This window comes from Trachypithecus francoisi, unplaced genomic scaffold (assembly GCF_009764315.1).
Source record: "Trachypithecus francoisi isolate TF-2019V2 unplaced genomic scaffold, Tfra_2.0 Lachesis_group18, whole genome shotgun sequence".
Taxonomy (NCBI): Eukaryota; Metazoa; Chordata; class Mammalia; order Primates; family Cercopithecidae; genus Trachypithecus; species Trachypithecus francoisi.
The window spans coordinates 1,904,967-1,926,077 of NW_022681463.1; the positions used below are offsets into that span (position 1 = coordinate 1,904,967).

The window sequence follows — 21,111 nt, forward strand, 5'->3', positions numbered from 1 at the left end:
ACTCGCTCCCCGTCTCCCCCCACCTCCCCAGCCTCTGGCAACCAGTAATTCATTCTCTCTGTAGGGACTGGCCTAGTTTGGACGTTGGTATGAATGGAATCAGAGTGTGGCCTTTTTGTCCAGTTCTTTCACAAGCATCGTGTTTTCAAGGTTCACCTGTGCTACAGGATGAGTCGATGATTCTGGGTGGCAAGCCACCCCGATACCGAGGCGAGAGACGGAGGCACGAGCTGTTCCAGTGCAATCAAACATAGAAAATAAGAATTCGTTCTACTAGATAGAGAGCATAGATACAATTATATATGAATATCATTCATCATGAGTTTGTAGCAATTACTCTTTATTCCAATATTATAATAATCCTCATTCTACAATCATAACCTAGGAAAAACCAGGCCATACAGAGATAGGAGCTGAGGGGACACAGTGAGAAGTGACCAGAAGACAGGAGTGTGAGCCCTCTGTTATGCCCGGGCAGGGCCACCAGAGGGCTCCCTGGTCTAGCAGTACTGCCAGCGTCTGGGAAGACGCCCATTGCCAAGTGGACCGTGGTCTAGAGGTAGCGTCAGTGTCAAGGAAAAACACCTTCTACTCGGCAGACCGGGAAAGGGAGTCTCCCTTTCCCTGGAGGAGCTCAGAGAAGACTCTGCTCCTCCACCTCTCGTGGGTGTCAGGCCCGCCCGCATTTCTCTGAGGCCTGACCATCTCCCTGAGATGCTGTGCTTCAGCGGTCACACTCCTGGTCCGCCTTCATGTTCCATCCTGTACACCTGGCTCTGCCTTCTAGATAGCAGTAGCAAAATTAGTGAAAGTACTAAAAACCTCTGATATGAAGAAATCATGGCGTAGGCTGTGTCCTCTCTCTCTCTCTCTGTCTCTCCACCTCGGCGGCCAAACAGGGAAGGGCCCCTTGTCCAATGGACACGTGACTCACGTGACCTTGTCAATCACTGGAGATGGCTCACACTCTTTACCCTGCCCCTTTTGCTTTGTATCCAATAAATAACAGCGCAGCCAGGCATTCGGGGCCACTACCGGTCTCCGTGTCTTGGTGGTAGTGGTCCCCCGGGCCCAGCTGTCTTCTCTTTTATCTCTTTGTCTTGTGTCTTTATTTCTACAATCTCTCGTCTCCGCACACGGGGAGAAAAACCCACTGACCCTGTGGGGCTGGACCCTACAAATGTTCATTCTATATTATGGCTGAATAATACTCCTTTGCTTGGATATAGTTTATGTTTTGTATATCCACCTGTTATCTAATTGACATTTGAGTTCTTAATACTTTTTAACTATACGAATAATGCTGCTTGAATATTCATGTACAAGTTTTTCATTGTGGTGAAATTCTCATACCATAAAATGTACCAAGTTAACCATTTCTGAGTGTGTAACTCTGTGGTATCACGTGGATTCACACTGTTGTACCCCCATCACCACCGTGGACCAGTCTTTATGTGGATGTGTGTTTTTATTTCTTGTGGATAAATACCGAAAAGTGAACAGCTGGGTCAGACGGGAGCTCTGTGTTAGCATCATGAGGACTGTGGTCTGTAATTCTGATTCTGTTTCTTTTCTTCTTTTTTTTTTTGAGATGGAGTCTTGCTCTATCGCCCAGCCTGGAGTGCAGTGGTGTGATCTCAGCTCATTGCAACCTCTGCCTCCTGGGTTCAAGTGATTCTCCTGCCTCAGCCTCCTGAGTAGCAGGGAATACAGGCACGTGCCACCATGCCCGGCTAATTTTTTGTATTTTTAGTAGAGATGGGGTTTCACCGTGTTAGTCAGGGTGATCTCGATCTCTTGACCTCATGATCCACGCCCCCTTGGCCTCCCAAAGTGCTGGGATTACAGGCGTGAGCTACCGCGCCTGGCCTAATTCTGTTTCTTAAGTTTAACAGTATAACAGAGTACTTTTCCAAGTCATTAACTCTTTGTAAACATGAATTAGAACAATTTCAGTGGGATCAATACCTGTATTGCATTAATTTTTTGAATTGGAAAAATGACAATAAAAAGCTTTAAAAGTTTTCTGATTTTTAGACCTGTGTGTAACTGGAAAGAAAGTGGCAGTGAGATCAACATGGTATTTGAGTTTTATAAGTGCCCTGCAGTCTCTGCCAGGGTTCTGCCTGTTTAGTATGGAGAGTCCGCCCTCCGTTGAGAATAATTGTGCATGAAAAATGCTCAGACCTCTTAAAGAGAAGTCAAGTCATCTCCCGCCAGCATGACAACTCTTCTTTCTGTTGTCCAAATTATCCTTCACTTATGTTGAAGATTGTAGCCAGAAGGAGTAAGAACTGATTCCGATTTGGGGGTTGGAACTAAAAGTGTTATTTTTCCAATATTTAAAGACATCTGGATCAAAGGAAAATGGCAATCATAAGGACCCTCTTAGCAAGTGAACTTTAACCACTGCTTCCACCAGCAGCTGCACTGAGTGCCCTGCCTGGTTTTCTCTTTCAATCTTCCCATGGTCCAGCAGGCAGGCATTGTTCCCACGTCCTCCCCAATTTACAGAAAGCTGCCAAGGCTTGCACCGCCAGAGCACAGCCAAGCTGGGGCTCTAGCCTGGGCTGAACCTCTGGAAAACACAGGTAAAAAGCCGTTCATTCCTTCTACTTTCCTGCCTGCCTGGCTGAGCTACCGACAGCAGGGAAGACTTAACGTAAGATCTGGCAAAAGGCAAATACTAAAAATTTTTTCCACCCCAGCGTCTGCCATGAGGAAGCCCTTGTCAGCCATTCAGGCAGGGGTGGGGCTGGAGGCCCGGCAGGAAGCAGAACCCCCTGGCCAGGCCTCACACCACCCTCCACGGGGAGCCGCTGGTTTAAAGCCTCCTAATAAACACACGAACCATCCAGGATACAACGAAAAGTCGCTCATCATATTAAGAATCGGGAAAATCACAACTTGAAGGAGAAAAGACAAGCACCAGACTTCACATCAAGACAAATGGACGCTGGAGTTATCTGACGAGGGTGCTAAAGCAGCCATGATTAAAACGCTTCAAAAAGCCACAAACACTCTCTGTAAACAAATAAAAAATAGAAAACCTCAGCAAAGAAATAAAGGCTACATAAAAGAAGCAAGTGGAAATTATACAACTAAAACAATACAGTCATAATAAAAATCTCTGGGGATGGGCTAAGTGGCAGAGTGGAGATGAGAGAGGGCAGAATCGGTGACGCTGAAGACAGACAGAAGTCATCTGCCTGCACAGAGAGAAACAGACCGAGGACGGGCAAGGCCTCAGGGACTCACAGGCCCCTAACAAAAGAGCAGATTTCTAAGTTTCTGCAATTGCAGAAGGAGACAGCAAGTGGAATGAAAAAGGGTGTGAGGAAATAATGGCTGAAAACTTCTTGTTAGCCAAGAGACATAAACCCACAGATACGAGAAGCCGAGTGAATCCAAACAGAACAAACCCAGAGAAGTCGGCTCTGGGATGCACAGTAGTACAATTTCTGAAAACTAAAGACAGAGAAAAAACCTTGAAAGCTGCCAGAGAGAAACCCCTCATTCCTTCGAGAGGAGCACAAGCCTAAATGGCAGCAGGTTTCACAGCTGGAACACAGAAGCCAGGAGCAGGGACACGCCCTTCCCAGGCACGGGATGAGGGGAGACACCACCTGGAAATCCACATCCCGCCAGATGCCCTCGGAGTGACGCGGGGACAAAGGCCATTCCCAGACAAAGAAAAACTTAGAGAATGTGTGGCCAGCAGATTAACTACGAAAGAATGACTGAAGAAAGTTCTCCACACAGAGAGGAATGATTACAGAAGATAGCTTGGAACATCAGAAGGAAAACAACATCAAAACTAGGTGTGAGAAGAACAGATTATCCTTTTCCTCCTGAGTTTTCAAAATCGTATTTGATGTCTGCAGCAAAAATGACAACACCATCTGATGTGGTATTCAATAAAAGTAGAGAAAAGACAACAATTATACAGTCACATGTCACTTCACAATGGGGATACGTTCTGAGAAGCATCATGAGGCAATTTCACGGTTGTGCAAACATCCCAGAGTGCACGTACACAAACCCAGACCCACCCAGGCCGCCTGGCACAGCCTCCTGCTCCTGGGCCACACACCTGCACAGCATGTGACTGCAGCCAACTGTAACACAATGAGAAGTATTTGCATATCTAAACACAGAAAATATACACTAAAAGTATAGCATAAAAGATAAAAATGGCACACCCATATAGGTCGCTTGCAGGACTAGAAGCTCTGAGTCAGGGAGTGAGGGTGAGTGAATGTGAAAGCCTCAACCCTGTGCACCACTGCAGACGCCACAGACACTGTCCACTCCGGCTACACTAATCTGAGACAGTGTCTCACTCTGCTGTCCAGGCTGGTGCGCAGCGGTATGACCACAGCTCACTGCAGACTTTATCTCCCAGGCTCAAGCAATCCTACAGCCTTAGCCTCCAGAGCAGCTGGAACTACCGGTGTGCGCCACCACACCTGGCTATTTTTTTTTTTTTTTGGTAGAAGCGAGGTCTTTCTATGTTGCCCAGGCTGGTCTTGAACTCCTAAGCTCAAGCAGTCCTCCTGCCTTGGCCTCCCAAAGGCTAGGATTACAGGTGTGAGCCACCATACCTGGCCAATGACATTGAGTTTATTAAAAATATTTTTCTTTCTTCAGCATTAACCTTAACTTACTGTAACTTTTTAACTTTATAAATTTTAAGGCTTTTAAAAACTTTTTGACCCTTATAGTGACACAACACGGAAACACTGTACGGCTATACAAAAAATAATTTTTCTTTTTATCTTACTCTATAAGTTTTTTTCTATTGTAATTTTTTTTAACTTTTTAAACTTTTTTGTTAAAAACTAAGACACAAACACACATTAGCCTAAACCCACCCAGGGTCAGGACCATCAGTGTCGCTGTCGTCCACGTCCACATCTTTCCCACTGCAAGGTCTTCAGGGGAATAACAGGCACAGAGCTGTTGTCTCCAATGATGACAATGGCTTGTTCTAGAATAGTTCCTGAAGAACCTGCCTGAGGCTGTTTGACAGTTAACTTTTTTCTTTATAAGTAGAAGGAGTACACTCTAAGTTAATGATAAAAAGTAGAGTATAGAAAATACATAAACCAGTTAACAGTGATTTATTATCGTTATCAAGTATTCCATTGCATACCTAATTGGGTGTATGAGACTTTTATACGATTGGCAGTGCAGCAGGTTTGTTCCTGCCAGCATCACCACAAGCATGGGGGCATTACACTGCTCTGAGACATCACCATGGCCGCAACGTCACTAGGCAGCAGGAATCGGTCAGGTCCATAGAATCCCACCAGACCACTGCTGTACAGGTGGCCCGTCACTGACTAAAACTTCATTATGTAGTGCATGACTATTTAATATGTGGGCGGGGGAGGGAGCTAAGTGGAAATAAGGCTTCTACATTTCACATGAAGTGGTAAAATGTGGATTCCAGCAAATGGCGATAAGTTACATGTGTCCACTGTAATACCCAGAGCCACCAAGAAAACCACACAGAGCAATACACTCAAAACATTATAAATGAGTCTAAATGGAATCCCCGAAAACATGCAGACAACCCATAGAGACGTAAACGAAAAAGAGTAACAAGAGACAAAAAACAAATAAAATGCAGACTTCAGTTGCAACATATCAATATTTACCTGATCTATAAATGGTCTAAACATACCAATTAAAATACAGAGACTGGCTGAGTGGACTAAAAAAAAATCATCCAACAATATGTTCTCTACAAGAAACTCCCTTCAGTACAAGGGCATAAGTAGGTTGAAAGGAAAAGTATGAAAATGACACATCACTGCAGACAGTGACCAAAAAAAAAATTTATATTACATTAATATCAGATAAAGTGAATTACAAGGCAAGGAAAATTACTAGCAACAAAAGAAATATGGTCAGGCACAGTGGCTCACACCTGTAATCCCAGCACTTTGGGAGGCCGAGGCAGGAAGATCACTTGAGGCCAGGAGTTCGAGACTAGCCTGGCCAACATGGCGAAACCTTGTCTCTACTAAAAAATACAAAAATTAGTCAGGTGTGGTGGCACATGCCTATAATCCCAGCTACTCAGGAGGCTGAGGCACGAGAATCACTAGAACCCAGGAGGCGGAGAGCCAAGGTCACGCCACTGCATTCCAGCCTGGGCAACAGAGCGAGACTATGTCTCGAAAAACAACAAAAAAAGAAATATTACATAATGATAACAAGATCAATTCACCAGGAAGACAAAATGATCCTAAATGTGTATGTACCAAACAAAAGAGCCCCAAAAGCTGACAGAACTCAAAGGAGAAACAGACAAATACGCAACGATAACGGGGGACTTGAACACCATCTCCCTCGACAGCTGATACAGCTACAGCAAGAACACGGAATAGTGCAATTAACTGACATATATTTACAAAACTCCACTCAACAGTAACAGAATATGCTTTTTTTTCCTCCCAAGTGACTTTGGAGCATTTACCACAGACAGTTGTCACTGGCCGTAAAACAAACCTCAACAAATGTAAAAGAACTGAAATCACACAAAATGTTCTCAGGCCACAGTGGAATCAAACTACAAATCAGTAACAAAAAGACATCAGGAAAATCTCCAGATGTTTGGAAATTAAGCAACACTTCCAAACAATCCCTGAGTCAAAGAAGTATCAAAGGAAAATTTTAAAACTCATTGAACAAAATGAAAATAAAAATACAACATATCAAAATATGCGATGCAGCTAAAACAGTGCTGAGAGGGAAATTTATAGCACTAAATGCTTACAGTAGAAAAGATGAGCAGTTTAGGCCGGGCGCGGTGGCTCAAGCCTGTAATCCCAGCACTTTGGGAGGCCGAGACGGGCGGATCACGAGGTCAGGAGATCGAGACCATCCTGGCTAACACGGTGAAACCCCATCTCTACTAAAAAATACAAAAAACTAGCCGGGCGAGGTGGCGGGCGCCTGTAGTCCCAGCTACTCGGGAGGCTGAGGCAGGAGAATGGCGTGAACCTGGGAGGCGGAGCTTGCAGTGAGCTGAGACCCGGCCACTGCACTCCAGCCTGGGCAACAGAGCGAGACTCCGTCTCAAAAAAAAAAAAAAAAAAAAAGAAAAGATGAGCAGTTTAAAATCAATAATCTAAGTTAATACCACAAGAACCTAGAAAAAGAGTAAAATAAACCCAAAGCGAGAAGGAAGGAAGGTGAGGGTAAAACTAATGAAACTGAGAACAACGAAATAAAGAAAATCAGTAAAACAAGGAACCAATTCTTTGGAAAGATTAATACAATTGCCAAATCCTTAGACAAAGAAGATGCAAGTTATCAACATAAGCAATGAAACGGGGGATATCACTACAGACTCTGTGGACGTGAAAAGAATGATAAAGGAATATGACACAAAAACTCTACACATAGAAATCTAACAACTGAGACAGAATGGAATGATTCCTCAAAAAGTTAAGCTACCACAACTCAGCAATATGAAGTAGATATTCTGAATATCTACTGGGACTATTAAGCAAAATAAATTGGTAAGAAAACTCCCCAAAAGGAAATCTCATGACCCAAAGGGTTTTACTGGAGAATTCTACCAAATATTAAGGAAGAACTGACATCAATTTTATACAATGTTTTCCAGAAAATACAAAGAAAGGAACACTTCCCAAAACATTTTGTGAACTAGTATGACTCTTATTACCAAAACCCAGAGTATAAAAAAAAAAAAAAGAGAGAGAGAGAAAACTACACACCAATTTCTCTCATGAACTTAGACCCCAAAATCCTCAATAAATTAGCAAATTGAAGGCAGCAATGTATAAAAATAATTATATACCTAGACCAACTGGGAATTATCCCAGGTATGCAAGGCTGGTTCAACTTTCAAAAATCAATGTTATCCATCATGTCACCTAGCTAAAAAAGAAGGCCGGGCGCGGTGGCTCATGCCTGTAATCCCACCACTTTGGGAGGCCAAGGCGAGCAGATCACAACGTCAGGAGTTCAAGACCAGCCTGGCCAATATGGTGAAACCCCGTCTCTACCAAAAATATGAAAATTAGCTGGGCATGGTGGCACACGCCTGTAGTCCCAGCTGCTCGGGAGGCTGAGGCAGGAGAATTGCTTGAACCCAGGAGGTGGAAGTTTCAGTGAGCCAAGATCATGACACTATTCCAGCCTGAGCAACAGAGCGAGACTCCATCTCAAAAAAAAAAGGCAAAAAAAGAAAAATTACATAATCTTATCAATTGGTTTAGAAAAAGCAACTGGCAGAATCCACCACGCATTCATCATAGAAACTCTCAGCAAACTAGGAATAGATGGGGATTTCCTTAGCTTGACAAAGAGTGTCTACAATAAACCTACAGCTAACATCATACCTAATGGTGAGAGACTGAACGCTTCCCCCAGAGGTCAAGAGCAAGGCAAAGATGTCCTCTCACACAACCTTTTCCAATAAAGTGCTGGACATTCCAGCCAGTGCAATGATGCAGGAAGAAACCCAAAAGCATGCAGCTTGGAAAGGAAGAAATAAAGCACATGAGACGGGTCCTAGCGCTTCAATCTGGTTCCAAAAGAAGTGTCAAAAAGGTCTTTGCAACTGTCCCTATTTTCTGGCTGATATCCTTGGAATATATCTGTATATGCGGCACAACCTACAACTTTCTGGATAAATTAATTCTTCCCATTTGGCTTCTCTCTCCATACGAACCCAAGCAGGTGCAGTTTACGTTTGGCAATACAATATTGGGAGAATGAAAAGAAGGACCGGGGAAGTGGTGATGATGATGACAGTGACAATGACAACCACACACTGACAGATCTCACACACACACCACACATGCATGCAGACACACATGCACATAGACACATGCAAACACACAAACACACAGATATACCCCATATACACACACGTGGATACCCCCCCAGACATACCACAGAACACACACACACCCCCCACACATGCAGACACATGCCCCCCACCACACAGGCACACCACACATACATGCAGATATACATGAATACACGCACACACATACCATGTAAGCACACAGATATACCCTACACACACACACAAACACACACAGATACTCCCTCCCTATGCACACATACACATACAGACACCCCCCTCCCTCCACGTCACTTACTATGTTCTGGGCATTGTTCTAAGCATGTTTATATCTGAACTCATTCATTCCTCCTGACTACTCCATCGGTGGGCACTACTGCTACCCCTACTTGATGGAAGACAGGACTAAGGAACAGTGAGGATGAGTCGCCTGCCCGTGGTGAGGAGCTGTTAAGCACAGACAGCCAGGCCGTGAGCAAGGCAGTGTCGCTCCAGGGTCCATGCACGGAAGCCTGAGCCATCTGAGCTCAGAACATCTCTCTGGAAAAGGTATTAAGTAGTATTTTTATGCACAAGTGATTTTAAACTAGAAAAACAAACTGTACACAAAGCATTTACCTAGAAGATGCACTGGCGCCCGCCTGTATGAGAGTCGGCATGATGGCCATGAAGAGCCCGAGCTGCACGTCCTGCGTCACCAGCATGCCAAGGAGCACGGTGCTGTAGTCAATGTCGCCTGTGTGGGGAAAGGCATTGAAGACAGGTCTACAGCAACTCAAAAGTATCCGAAGTCAAAATGTCGCCATTGTACACACTTCCGAAATAACCCAAATTATTTTGGCACTTTACTTTTTCTTTTTTTTTTTTGAGACAGAGTCTTGCTCTGTCACCCAGGCTGGAGTGCAGTGGTGCAATCTCAGCTCACTGTGACCTCCACCTCCTGGGTTCAAGTGATTCTCCTGCCTCAGCCTCCTGAGTAGCTGGGATTACAGGCGCTCACCACCATGCCTGACTAATTTTTATATTTTTGGTAGAGACAGGGATTCACCATGTTGGTCAGGCTGGTCTCAAACTCCCTGACCTCGTGATCCACCTGCCTCGGCCTCCCAAAATGCTGGGATTACAGGCGTGAGCCACTGCGCCCGGCTGGCACTTTACATTTTTAAGAATAGACTTTAAAATCTCTTTGAGAACAAATACTGAAGTATTTTAAGATTAAAAATGTTGTAAAGCAAATACTCAGAACACCTTTTACTTCCACAACTTACTTGTTATTTACATAATTATTGAAAAACCTCATGACAAAAAGATGACATGGCAAACAAGATGACAAGCTTGGATAATCACACCAACCTCACTGCGTCCCAGAAACACATGGAGAAGCCTTTGCTTCTCACCTTCACAGCTTCTCTGAGCTACTCCAGGAGGCCTGACTCAGGCCCCTCTGGTCACGTGGTGTGTTCCACGTGTGCAAACCCACCCGAGCCACTGCCCAGAATGAGCCCTCACTGTGAGACCAAGGCAGGCTCGGCAGACAGATACTGGCTCATGAGGGCAGAACAGGAGCAGCCACGGCCAGCTGAAGAGACTAGGTAACAACTCTGGAAAGAAGAAAGGAAAATGAGACATTTTTCATGAATTCAGTAACTTGCACAAGCCTCCAAAGGTCTCCATTTTCAACATACAGTTCCAGCTATGAACTATGTAAATACGTTCCTAAAAGTCATTCCCCCAACCCCACCCCAAACAAGGTATTTTTTCTTTAAAAAAAAAAAAAAAACCAGCTGGGTACAGTGGCTCAGGTCTGTAATTTCAGCACTTTGGGAGGCTGAGGAGGGTGGATCACCTGAGGCCAGGAGTTCGCGACCAGCCTGACCAACATAGTGAAACCCCATCTCTACTAAAAATACAAAAAATTAGCTGGGTTTGGTGGCGGGTGCCTGTAGTCCCAGCTACTTGGGAGGCTGAGGCAGGAGAATCGCTTGAACCCAGGAGGCGGAGGTTACAGTGAGCTGAGATTGTGCCACTGCACTACAGCCTGGGGGACAAGAGCGAGACTCTGTCATAAAAAAAAAAAGCTACTGCTATTAACAGATTTTTAAAGACCAATCTGATAGAAAAAGCTTATTTTAAAAAAGCAGCAGAACCACACAAAACCCCTTGATGCCAGCAAAAATCTCTTTCTGGATAGAAGTTAGGTAATCATTTTAGAAGGCTTGATTTACTTACTGTACAAAACCAAATTTTTGGTAAACAAAATATCGTGGCTTAGAATTTTAAAACAGTCTGAACAGATGATCACGTTAAGCTGTTGTGGCTACAGCTTTGTGTCTTTTAGGGTTACACAATTCAGAAGATGATAAAAATTGCCTCCCAACTAACATTGTCCACGCGGAGGCTTCACACATCAGCCATTTTCACCCTAAGGCTCACACAGGCTTGTGGTCACCGCACCTCTCTTCATCTCGAGGCCTTCGCAAGACGGGAGGGAGGCTGCGAGATGAGTCTGCGGGACACAAAGGAGCCGTGGCCCCCCCACCCACATCTTCTGCAGATAACACATTCACACCTGTGCCCCTTCTATTTAAAAGAAACAAAATCTGGCCGGGCGCAGTGGCTCACGCCTGTAATCCCAGCACTTTGGGAGGCCGAGGCGGGCGGATCAGGAGGTCAGGAGATCAAGACCATCGTGGCTAAGAAGAATGGCGTGAACCCAGGAAGCAGAGGTTGCAGTGAGCCGAGATTGCGCCACTGCACTCCAGCCTGGGCGACAGAGCAAGACTCTGTCTCAAAAAAAAAAGAAACAAAATCTCTCACTACATCTCACTTGTTAGAGACAGCCTTGGATGATATTACCGCCAGCATTTTGTACATGTTTTAAATATTTTGTTCTCTTCCTTTGCACCGATCATAGCGAACTGGCTAAAATGAACAGATATTCAACTGTTGCCCACTAGACCATGGGCACCACAGACCAGAGACCAGGTCTTCACCGTGGTCCCTGGTGCAGGACCCTGAATCCGCACCCACAGGGCCTGCGCAGGAAACATCCGCTCACGAGGGACTTCATGGGGCTGCAGGAGGAAGACAACTGCTTGGAGCAGTGACGGGCACAAAACTTCAACAGTGCAACCAGACAAGATGAAAATAATTATTACACTGAAATATTACAGCTTCTCTAATTTCTCAACACTTTTACTATTGTCATCTTTCTGAAATTTGCACTACCTTTTTGTGCTTATCACTACTATACGCATTTTGACTTCTTCCTGTTTTCCATTCCTTTCATTAAACAGTTCAAATACACAGAGAACAAGGAGTGTATCAAATGCTCACATGCCCACTGAGGAATTTTATTAAATGTTAAACCTGTAACATATTTGCTTCAGATTTTTAAAGAAAGAAAGTCCTAAGGGTGCCGCCAAGGAGCTCTGTAACCCCCTTGATACTGGGTCCCTCTTCACTCCACCCACACTCCCCACTTGACCTTATTCTGAAAGTTCATCATCCCCTTGAATGCATTTCTACTTAATGTAACACCTATAGATTTGGAAGCAACACTGAGTTTATTATTTTGTAATATTAAACTTCACAGAGTGAACATTTCTGCAACTTGCCATTGTTGATCACCACTATATTTGAAAATTATCTATCCATATTGGCGTTGGTGCACAAAGCTCTGACTCCTTTTCAAAACTGTTGTAGAATAGACCACAATTTATCCATTCATCTCTTGGTGGACGTTCAGGAATTCCATTTATTCACTAGTGCAAAAATGGCTGCATGAAATCCCAGCATTTTGGGAGGCCGAGGCGGGTGGATCACAAGGTCAGGAGATCGAGACCATCCTGGCTAACACGGTGAAACCCTGTCTCTACTAAAAATACAAAAACTAGCCGGGCGTGGTAGCGTGCACCTGTAGTCCCAGCTACTCGGGAGGCTGAGTCAGGAGAATGGCATGAACTCGGGAGGCGGAGCTTGCAGTGAGATGAGATCACGCCACTGCTCTCCAGCCTGGGTGACAGAGAGAGACTCTATCTCAACCAAAAAAAAAAAAAAAAAATGGCTGCACAAATATTCTAGCACATTGTCAGGGAAACCTCCTTTCCCCTCGCTTGCATTTTCACAAGAAGGGACTGTTTCCTCCCCACTCCTGGCCTCTTGCCTGGTCCCACATACATTACTCCGGAGAGACAAGGGCGTTCCTGCTGGGAACGGATCTAGCCCCTTTTCCTTTGTAAACCAGCCAGCCCACGGCACCTGGTCTCAAGGTCCTCTTGCAGACCTGAGTTTCACAGGGCAGGCCCTGCCCACGGAGGCCTCTGGAGGCCAACGCTGCATGGCTCTGGATGGTGAGTCTTGCTCCGAGGTTAAGAATGAGGCCTAAGAAGCTCACCACTGCCAGGCGTGCAAACCACACCTCCTTCATAATCCAGCTGCCACTCCGACCTCCAGGTGCCTGCCTCCTCTGTTCCTCTTTCCATGGGTTTTCAGCACAGGCAAGGCAGTTATACATTTGCTGGACTCCTTCGAGGGTTGGGCCCCTCGCAGGAGCTAGAAATCTCGAAAAATAGAAAAGGAGTAGAATTTGGACCAAAATCCATGTAAGAAGAGTGACCGAGGCTGCTGGTGTGGCCAGAGTTGATACCTTTAAGCTCTGGTGAGGCAGTCTTAAGTTTGGGCTATATAGGAATTTCTTTTCTTTCTTTCTTTCTCTTTTTTTTTTGAGATGGAATCTCTGTGGCCCAGGCTGGAGTGCAGTGGTGTGAACTCGGCTCACTGGAAGCTCCACCTCCCGGGTTCAAGCTATTCTTGTGCCTCAGCCTCCCGAGTAGCTGGGATTACAGGTGCCCGCCACCACGCCCGGCTCATTTTTGTATTTTCAGTAGAGATGGGGTTTCGCCATGTTGGCCAGGATGGTCTTGAACTCCTGACTTCATGTGATCCACCTGCCTTGGCCTCCAAAAGTGCTGGGATTACAGGTGTGAGCCACTGTGCCTGGACATATATAGGAATTTCTAATACAATTTCAAGCACATGCAAAAGTAGAAAGAAAAATACAGTGCATCTCAAGGAACAGATAATCCAGTTTCCATGATCAGGTAGACGACCCTTGTTTCATACACTAACCTCCGTTCTACCCTCCTGAGGGAAACCCCAGTCATCCTCTTAACTGTACATTTCAGTGTCCATCTCTAAGAGACAAGGCTGGTGTACAAATTGGAAAGAATGAATTTAATGATCCTGTAAGCAGAGGAGATTATCTCATATGTAGAAAATCCAAAAGATTTCACACACAAAAATCTATTAGGATAAACCAATTCACAAAGGTGCGGGGTACAAAATAAACACACAAAAGTCAGCTGCATTTCTATATACTAATAATGAACAATCTGAAAAGGAGATTAAGAAAACAATTCCATCTATAACATATCAAAAAGAATAAAATACCTAGGACAGAGTGAACCAAGGAGGCAAAACACTTATACACTGAAAACAAACGTGTGGCTAAAAGAAAAGAAAGACATGCTTAAATGGAAAAATATCTTGTATTCACGGACTGGAAGACTTAATATTGTTTAGATGTCAATACTACCAAAATTACGACTACAAATCCAATGCAATTCCTATTAGAATCCCAACGATGTTTTCTGAAGAAATAGAAAACACTATCCTAAAATTTATACGGAATCTCAGGCGACCCCAAACAGCCAAAATAATCTTGAACAAAGTTGGAGGATTCACACTTCCTGGTCTCAAAACTTACCAAAAACTACAGTAATAAAACAGCAGCATTTGGAAGTTAGACTGCATTTCCACTTTTTAGTGGTCACTTTTTTTTTGTTTTTGTTTTTGTTTTTTTGAGATGGAGTCTCGCTCCGTTGCCAGACTGGAGTGCAGTAGCATGATCTCAGCTCACTGCAACCTCCACCTCCCGAGTTCAAGCGATTCTCCTGCCTCAGCCTCCGGAGTAGCCGGGACTACAGACACCCACCACCATGTGCAGTTAATTATTGTATTTTTAGTAGAGATGGGGTTTCACCATGTTGGTCAGGCTGGTCTCGATCTCTTGACCTTGTGATCCACCCACCTCGACCTCCCAAAGTGCTGGGATTACCGGCGTGAGCCACCATGCCCAGCCAGTTACCTTGTTTTTTTTTTTTTTTTTTTTTTTAATTTTTATTTTTATTTGAGACGGAGTCTCGCTCTGTCGCCGGGGCTGGAGTGCAGTGGCCGGATCTCAGCTCACGGCAAGCTCCGCCTCCCGGGTTCACGCCATTCTCCTGCCTCAGCCTCCGAGCAGCTGGGACTACAGGCGCCCGCCACCTCGCCCGGCTAGTTTTTTGTATTTTTTAGTAGAGACGGGGTTTCACCGTGTTAGCCAGGATGGTCTCGATCTCCTGACCTCGTGATCCGCCCGTCTCGGCCTCCCAAAGTGCTGGGATTACAGGCTTGAGCCACCGCGCCCGGCCCAGTTACCTTGTTTTTAAAAACAATTATTATAAAATACTTTGAATCAAGAAAAAAGGTACAAAACATGTCATGAACAACCAGAGCCATCACTCAGCTTCTGAAAGAAATGTCACGAGCAGCTGACTGCCCTGCGTCCCTCTCTGATGGCACACCTTCCCTCTCTGATGGCACACCTTGCCAGTCTCTGGCACAGCCACTCAGCCTCATTTGTCATTCTCAAACACTTCTTCTTGCTTTTAGTGTAGAAGTTTGCATGTATGTAAAGTTCAGACTTTACACACACAAACATGTTGTATTCCACATCTTGTATCTTTCCCTCCATGCTACAAAAGTCATTCGCATTTGCTTCTGCAGCATTCCAAGGTATGAATACACCTTAACTGTCCAGCATGTTACTGAATATTCAGTTGATCAACTTTTTGCTATTAAAAATTTGAATTATAATAATTTGCATGAATTTTCTAGGATATGTATGTAGAAATGGAATTTTCTGATTGCAAAATTATCCTCCAAAGTGGCTGAACCAATTTACATTCCCATGGAGAACGCTTAATCTTGGCACTCCACATTCTTGTCAACGGTCCATCAGGTTAAAAAATGTTTGCTGGGGCCAGGTGTGGTGGCTCATGCCTGCAATCCCAGTGCTTTGGGAGGCTGAGGCAGGAGGACTGCTTGAGGCCAGGGTTCAAAATCAGCCTGGGTAACATAGCAAGACCCCCATCTCTACAAAAAAACTAAAAACTTAGCCAGGCATGGTGGCACACACCTCTCATTCCAGCTACTCAGGATGTTGAGGTGGGAGGATCGCTTGAGCCCAGGAGGTCGGGGCTGCAGTGAGCCAAGATCGAGCCACTGCACTCCAGCCTGGGTGACAGCAAGACCTGGTCTAAAACAAAGCTTGGCAGCAAGCTCATGTGGATGGCATCGATCTCAGTCCCATCAGCCTGCATCTCCGAATACTAGCGAGGCTCATATCTTCACGTTTATTCATCATTTAGGTTTCTTCTCCTGTTAAGTTACTTGCTCAGATATTCTGCCTATTTTCCCATTAGGTTACTTTTTGGTTTGGATTTACAGACATTCTTGATTCATTCTGAATATTAATCCTTTGCTCTAAACAAACAATAAATAAATAACTACAGGAAATATCTTCCTCTGGCCTGTGGCTTATTAAAAAAAAAATGCCTTTCAATAAAAGTTACAGTTTTCCCCATAGGGAAGTCAGCATGAAAAAGAAAGTTACAAAGTCAAATGTGTTATATGCATCGGTATTTTCTCTTTTGAATTCTGCATTTTATATTTTAAGGAATTCTACTCTGAGGTTATAAGGATATTTTCTATTTCCTTCTCGTAGTTCTAAAGTCAAGCTAATTTTATTTTCTTCCGTTTGGATAGCTAATTCCCACTCCTGGTGAGTCAATCTCCTCAGCTTCTCTGCAGTGTCTGGTCTGTGGGCCCCACTCCCTGGTTCCATTTCAGCCTGCGGTGCTGCTATCCGCTGTGACATCACCAGCTGTGAGAGCTGGTGGGGGACGCCTCACCTCAAATTAACGTTGGCTACTCTTAGCCTTTTGGTCCCTACTGAATTTTAGCATCAGTCTCTTTGGTTTCATGAAAAACCCTGCCAGATTCTTTTATTGGAACAGCTATGAGTTTATACATTTGGGGAGAAATGACATCTTTATGAATGGAGTCTTTTTATGAACTCCATGAACTGAATTCACTCCATTTGTGACTTTATCCTCAAAGGTCACAGCTCTCTTTTGAGAAGTTTATTCCCGAAGCTTTTTTTCAAATGACACTTTCTAACTGTGCTGTGGGTATATTACACATTTAACAAGTCTAATTGTAAATTTCCTTTCAGTGTCGAAGTCCTTGAGTCTAACTACCTCCCAAACATGCAACCCTCCTATCTTCTTACTATCTAGAGTTTTAGCCTGGCCTTTAAAAAAAATACACTCAAATACCTCCTTTTCTAACAGTCATAACTGACTAAATTTATCAACCTCTAGACCTCTCTGTCTCCCTGCTGTTTCCACGTCCAGCTCTGCCTCTGCAGGGCCTGTGTCCGGGCCCTGTGGGGACTGCGCGGTGGACGGTGCTCTGGGGTTCTCTGCACATCAGAAATGCCTGCATTTCACGCCCTATTCTTGGATGGTAATTTCGCTGGGCACGCATGACTTGTCTCCCCAGGGTGTGGGTTACCTACCCGCTATCTCCCACCATCTGACGTTGCCAAGGAGACATTTCCTATCAGCCCATTTACTTGATGTTCCTTTTTAGACCACCTGTCTTTTCTGCCAAGTGTTCAGACGTTCCCTTCTACTTCACGCTCTGCTGCAGTACATGATGTGCCGGGTGGACTCCTTTCCCTTTATCCCATCAGTGCTGGAGGTGGGCTCCTGTCTTGAGTTCTGAAAACCTACCAGGTCCTCTTTCCAGTTTCGGCCTCTGGGGCTCCGAGTCTATACATACTGACCCTCTCCATCTACACTCTGGCCCCCTGCCAGTTCTAGCACCTGGGACTCCGAGTCTATATATACTGACCCTCTCCATCTACACTCTGGCCCCCTTCCAGTCCTAGCACTTGGGGCTCCGAGTCTATACATACTGACCCTCTCCATCTACACTCTGGCCCCCTTCCAGTCCTAGCACCTGGGGCTCCGAGTCTATACATACTGACCCTCTCCATCTACACTCCAACCCTCTCCCTCTCCAGTCCTGGCCCCTGGAACTCTGAGTGTATACTGCCCACTTATTTTGAAGTCTTTTTTTTTTTTTTTTTGAGACGGAGTCTCGCAGTCGCCCAGGCTGGAGTGCAGTGGCCGGATCTCAGCTCACTGCAAGCTCCGCCTCCCGGGTTTACGCCATTCTCCTGCCTCAGCCTCCCAAGTAGCTGGGACTACAGGCGCCCGCCAACTCGCCCGGCTAGTTTTTTCTATTTTTTAGTAGAGACGGGGTTTCGCCGTGTTAGCCAGGATGGTCTCGATCTCCTGACCTCGCGATCCACCCGTCTCGGCCTCCCAAAGTGCTGGGATTACAGGCTTGAGCCACCGCGCCCGGCATTTTGAAGTCTTTATTAAGCTTTTCTGTCCATAAGAGCAGTTCACCCGGTGACTGCTGAGTCTGTCAGCTCTTTTCCAGCCACAGATTTCTTCGCAGGTGTGGGTGTTCCCGTGTGCAGGCCACTACACCAGGGGCTGTTTTCATGCATCATTCCTGGTCCCCACGTGGTCTTTTTTCATTTTACTCGGCCCCCAACCCTCCACCTCTGTCCAGTCTCACGATGGGGCTGACCCTAGGAGCAGCCCGCAGGGATGCTGGGACTGGCACGAAGGAGGCCTGTGGCTGACGCTGTCCGTCCAGCGTCTAGCAGGGAGGCTGCGTCCATGTCCTACTGGTGCCTCAGGCCCAGCAGAAGGCTGCAGATTTTTAAAAAGTTTTCCCTGCTTCCTTTCACATTGGGATGCTTCCCAACTGTCGGTCCCACAGTGAGGGCACGTGTGGGTTCCACATGCTCCAGCACCCGGCTCAGCGGCCCATGGCCAGCTCTGCTCAGCCTCTCAGCTGCTGGCACAGAGCCTGTTGGTTTACAGGAGAGGTCAGACACACCTCTGTGGTTTTCTCTTTTTGTATTTTCTCTTCTATGCCTGTGTGTTCTGTGCAGGGTGAACGTCATAGTGAAGTGACTGTGGCATTTCAACCCTGTATTTTACTGACTTTTAAAAAATAAGTGCAAAACGGTGACGGCTTACCCAGTGGGTAAGCAGGCTGTCAGAAACAGCCACCTGCCAAGCCTCACTGCAAAGGGACATGGTCCTGCCAAGGCTTCTGAGCAAGTCAGCTTCCACTAACAATCACGACTTACAGGTGCCAATGTTTCATACACACGATGAAACTAAGGCCAAAGCGAGAGGGTCAGGAACACCTTCAGTTACTGAAGCACCTTGGTTTCACAGGAAGAAAGTATCAAAAGTGTGTCAGTCCCCAGTGCCTGCTAGAATTAAAGCAGCAAAACATATGCAACTTCCTAAAATCCACCAATTCCACAGGTCATTTTCTAGTGCTGACTGGTTTTTCAAAATCTTGGTCCAAGTTCTCTCTGGCCCTCATTTTTTCTTAATCAAGTGGAGAAGTGGAGGTTGGGAGGACCTGAGTTCACAGGGACATCAGTGCCTTACGGAATGTAAGCCCTGACATCCACAATTGTTCGGAAAGTCCTCAGAGGGGAAGTTAAGACTTGCAGTTTTTCCTCACAGGCCCTCAACTGTGAATCCAAAAGTTACCTACACACGAGCATGAGTCAGACACGCACTTGGAACACGCCATCACCTACCTTCTTTGTCAGCCCGAGCGCTGCCCACGAGGAACCTGGACACGAGGGGTGTGCTCGACAAGGACAGACAGGTGGAAATGAAGACGCTCTGCGTGGGTTTGATCCGCAAGAGATGCCCCCACAGCAAGCCAAATGCAATCATTAGCAGAGTCATGTAACATGGCCCTTGTAAAGAAATCTTCCACACCTTAAAGAGAACACAGTGATTCACACGCTTTTTAGTGACAACAGGCAATGACCACATCACACAAACTTCACACATTTCTGCACCCAGGAAAGGAGGCAGAGCTGAGCTTTTGTGAGGCAACGCTGAGTCACATATCCAGCGTCACCAGCTGAACACGGTGAATACTCACACAAGGCTTCCTCTGTGCCAGGCACTGCCACAGGGCTGCACACACACAATACACGCACACCCACTCTCTCCCCATGAGTGTAAATAAAACCCAATCCTCAGAACAACTTGAGCTCAAGATGACAATTTTCCCTACTTTTAGATGAAAACACCGAGGCACACACAGGTTAAGTGACTTGCCCAAGGTCACATGGCCAGTGAATGTTGGAGCCAGGAAGTGAACCCAGGCACTGTGGCTCGGCAACCAAAGCCGCTCTATCAGGTGCCTCAGGGTGCACTCGGCACTGTGTTAAATGAGACGGGAAGGGAGAAAAAAGCATGTTTCGATCCTAAAATAATAAAAGCTACCTATTTATAAAAACATAAATATGATACATCAACCAAAGAAATTAACCCGGAACTCCTCCTACCCCACTTGAAGTGCTCATTCATATTGTTTTGTCCTCACTGCATGGTCCCAGTTAAAATAAGCATCAATTCCCTGATTCCAGGCCGTCTATGGAAAGTGAAAGTTGGGGTGGGGGGTCCTAGAAGGAAGGGTTGCAGGGGCTGTGCCGCCAAACACAGGCATCATGGGGCAGCTGGGCACAGGCGGCTCCGGGGCGACCCGAGGAGCCCACCAGCCCCAATGGACACAGGCGGCTCCGGGGGCGACCCGAGGAGCCCACCAGCCCCAATGGACACAGGCGGCTCCGGGGCGACCCGAGGAGCCCACCAGCCCCAATGGACACAGGCGGCTCCGGGGGGCGACCCGAGGAGCCCACCAGCCCCAATGGACACAGGCGGCTCCGGGGGGCGACCCGAGGAGCCCACCAGCCCCAATGGACACAGGCGGCTCCGGGGGGCGACCCGAGGAGCCCACCAGCCCCAATGGACACAGGCGGCTCCGGGGGGCGACCCGAGGAGCCCACCAGCCCCAATGGACACAGGCGGCTCCGGGGGGCGACCCGAGGAGCCCACCAGCCCCAATGGACACAGGCGGCTCCAGGGGGTGTACCTGACAAGCCCGCCGGCCCCAATGTATACAGACGGCTCCATGGGGTGCTCCTGCCAAGCCCGCCGGCCCCAATGTATACAGGCAGCTCTGGGGGGGCG

The 21,111-nt window shown here is 46.2% G+C and overlaps 1 protein-coding gene across 6 annotated transcripts in view; it reads right to left on the reverse strand.

Annotated features, from left to right (window-relative positions):
• Window positions 1-21,111, reverse strand: part of TMCO3 (transmembrane and coiled-coil domains 3) — a 61,092-nt gene that overhangs the window by 19,309 nt on the left and 20,672 nt on the right. For all 6 annotated transcript variants that reach the window (XR_004428941.1, XM_033177150.1, XM_033177148.1 and 3 more), the window contains 2 exons: window positions 19,662-19,848; window positions 9,470-9,587 (listed from right to left, as the gene is read on the reverse strand). Coding sequence is in view for 5 of the 6 variants with exons in the window: in XM_033177150.1 (XP_033033041.1) it covers window positions 9,470-9,587; window positions 19,662-19,848 (305 nt within the window). In the remaining variant the exon portion in view is untranslated. The remainder of the gene's footprint in view (window positions 1-9,469; window positions 9,588-19,661; window positions 19,849-21,111) is intronic.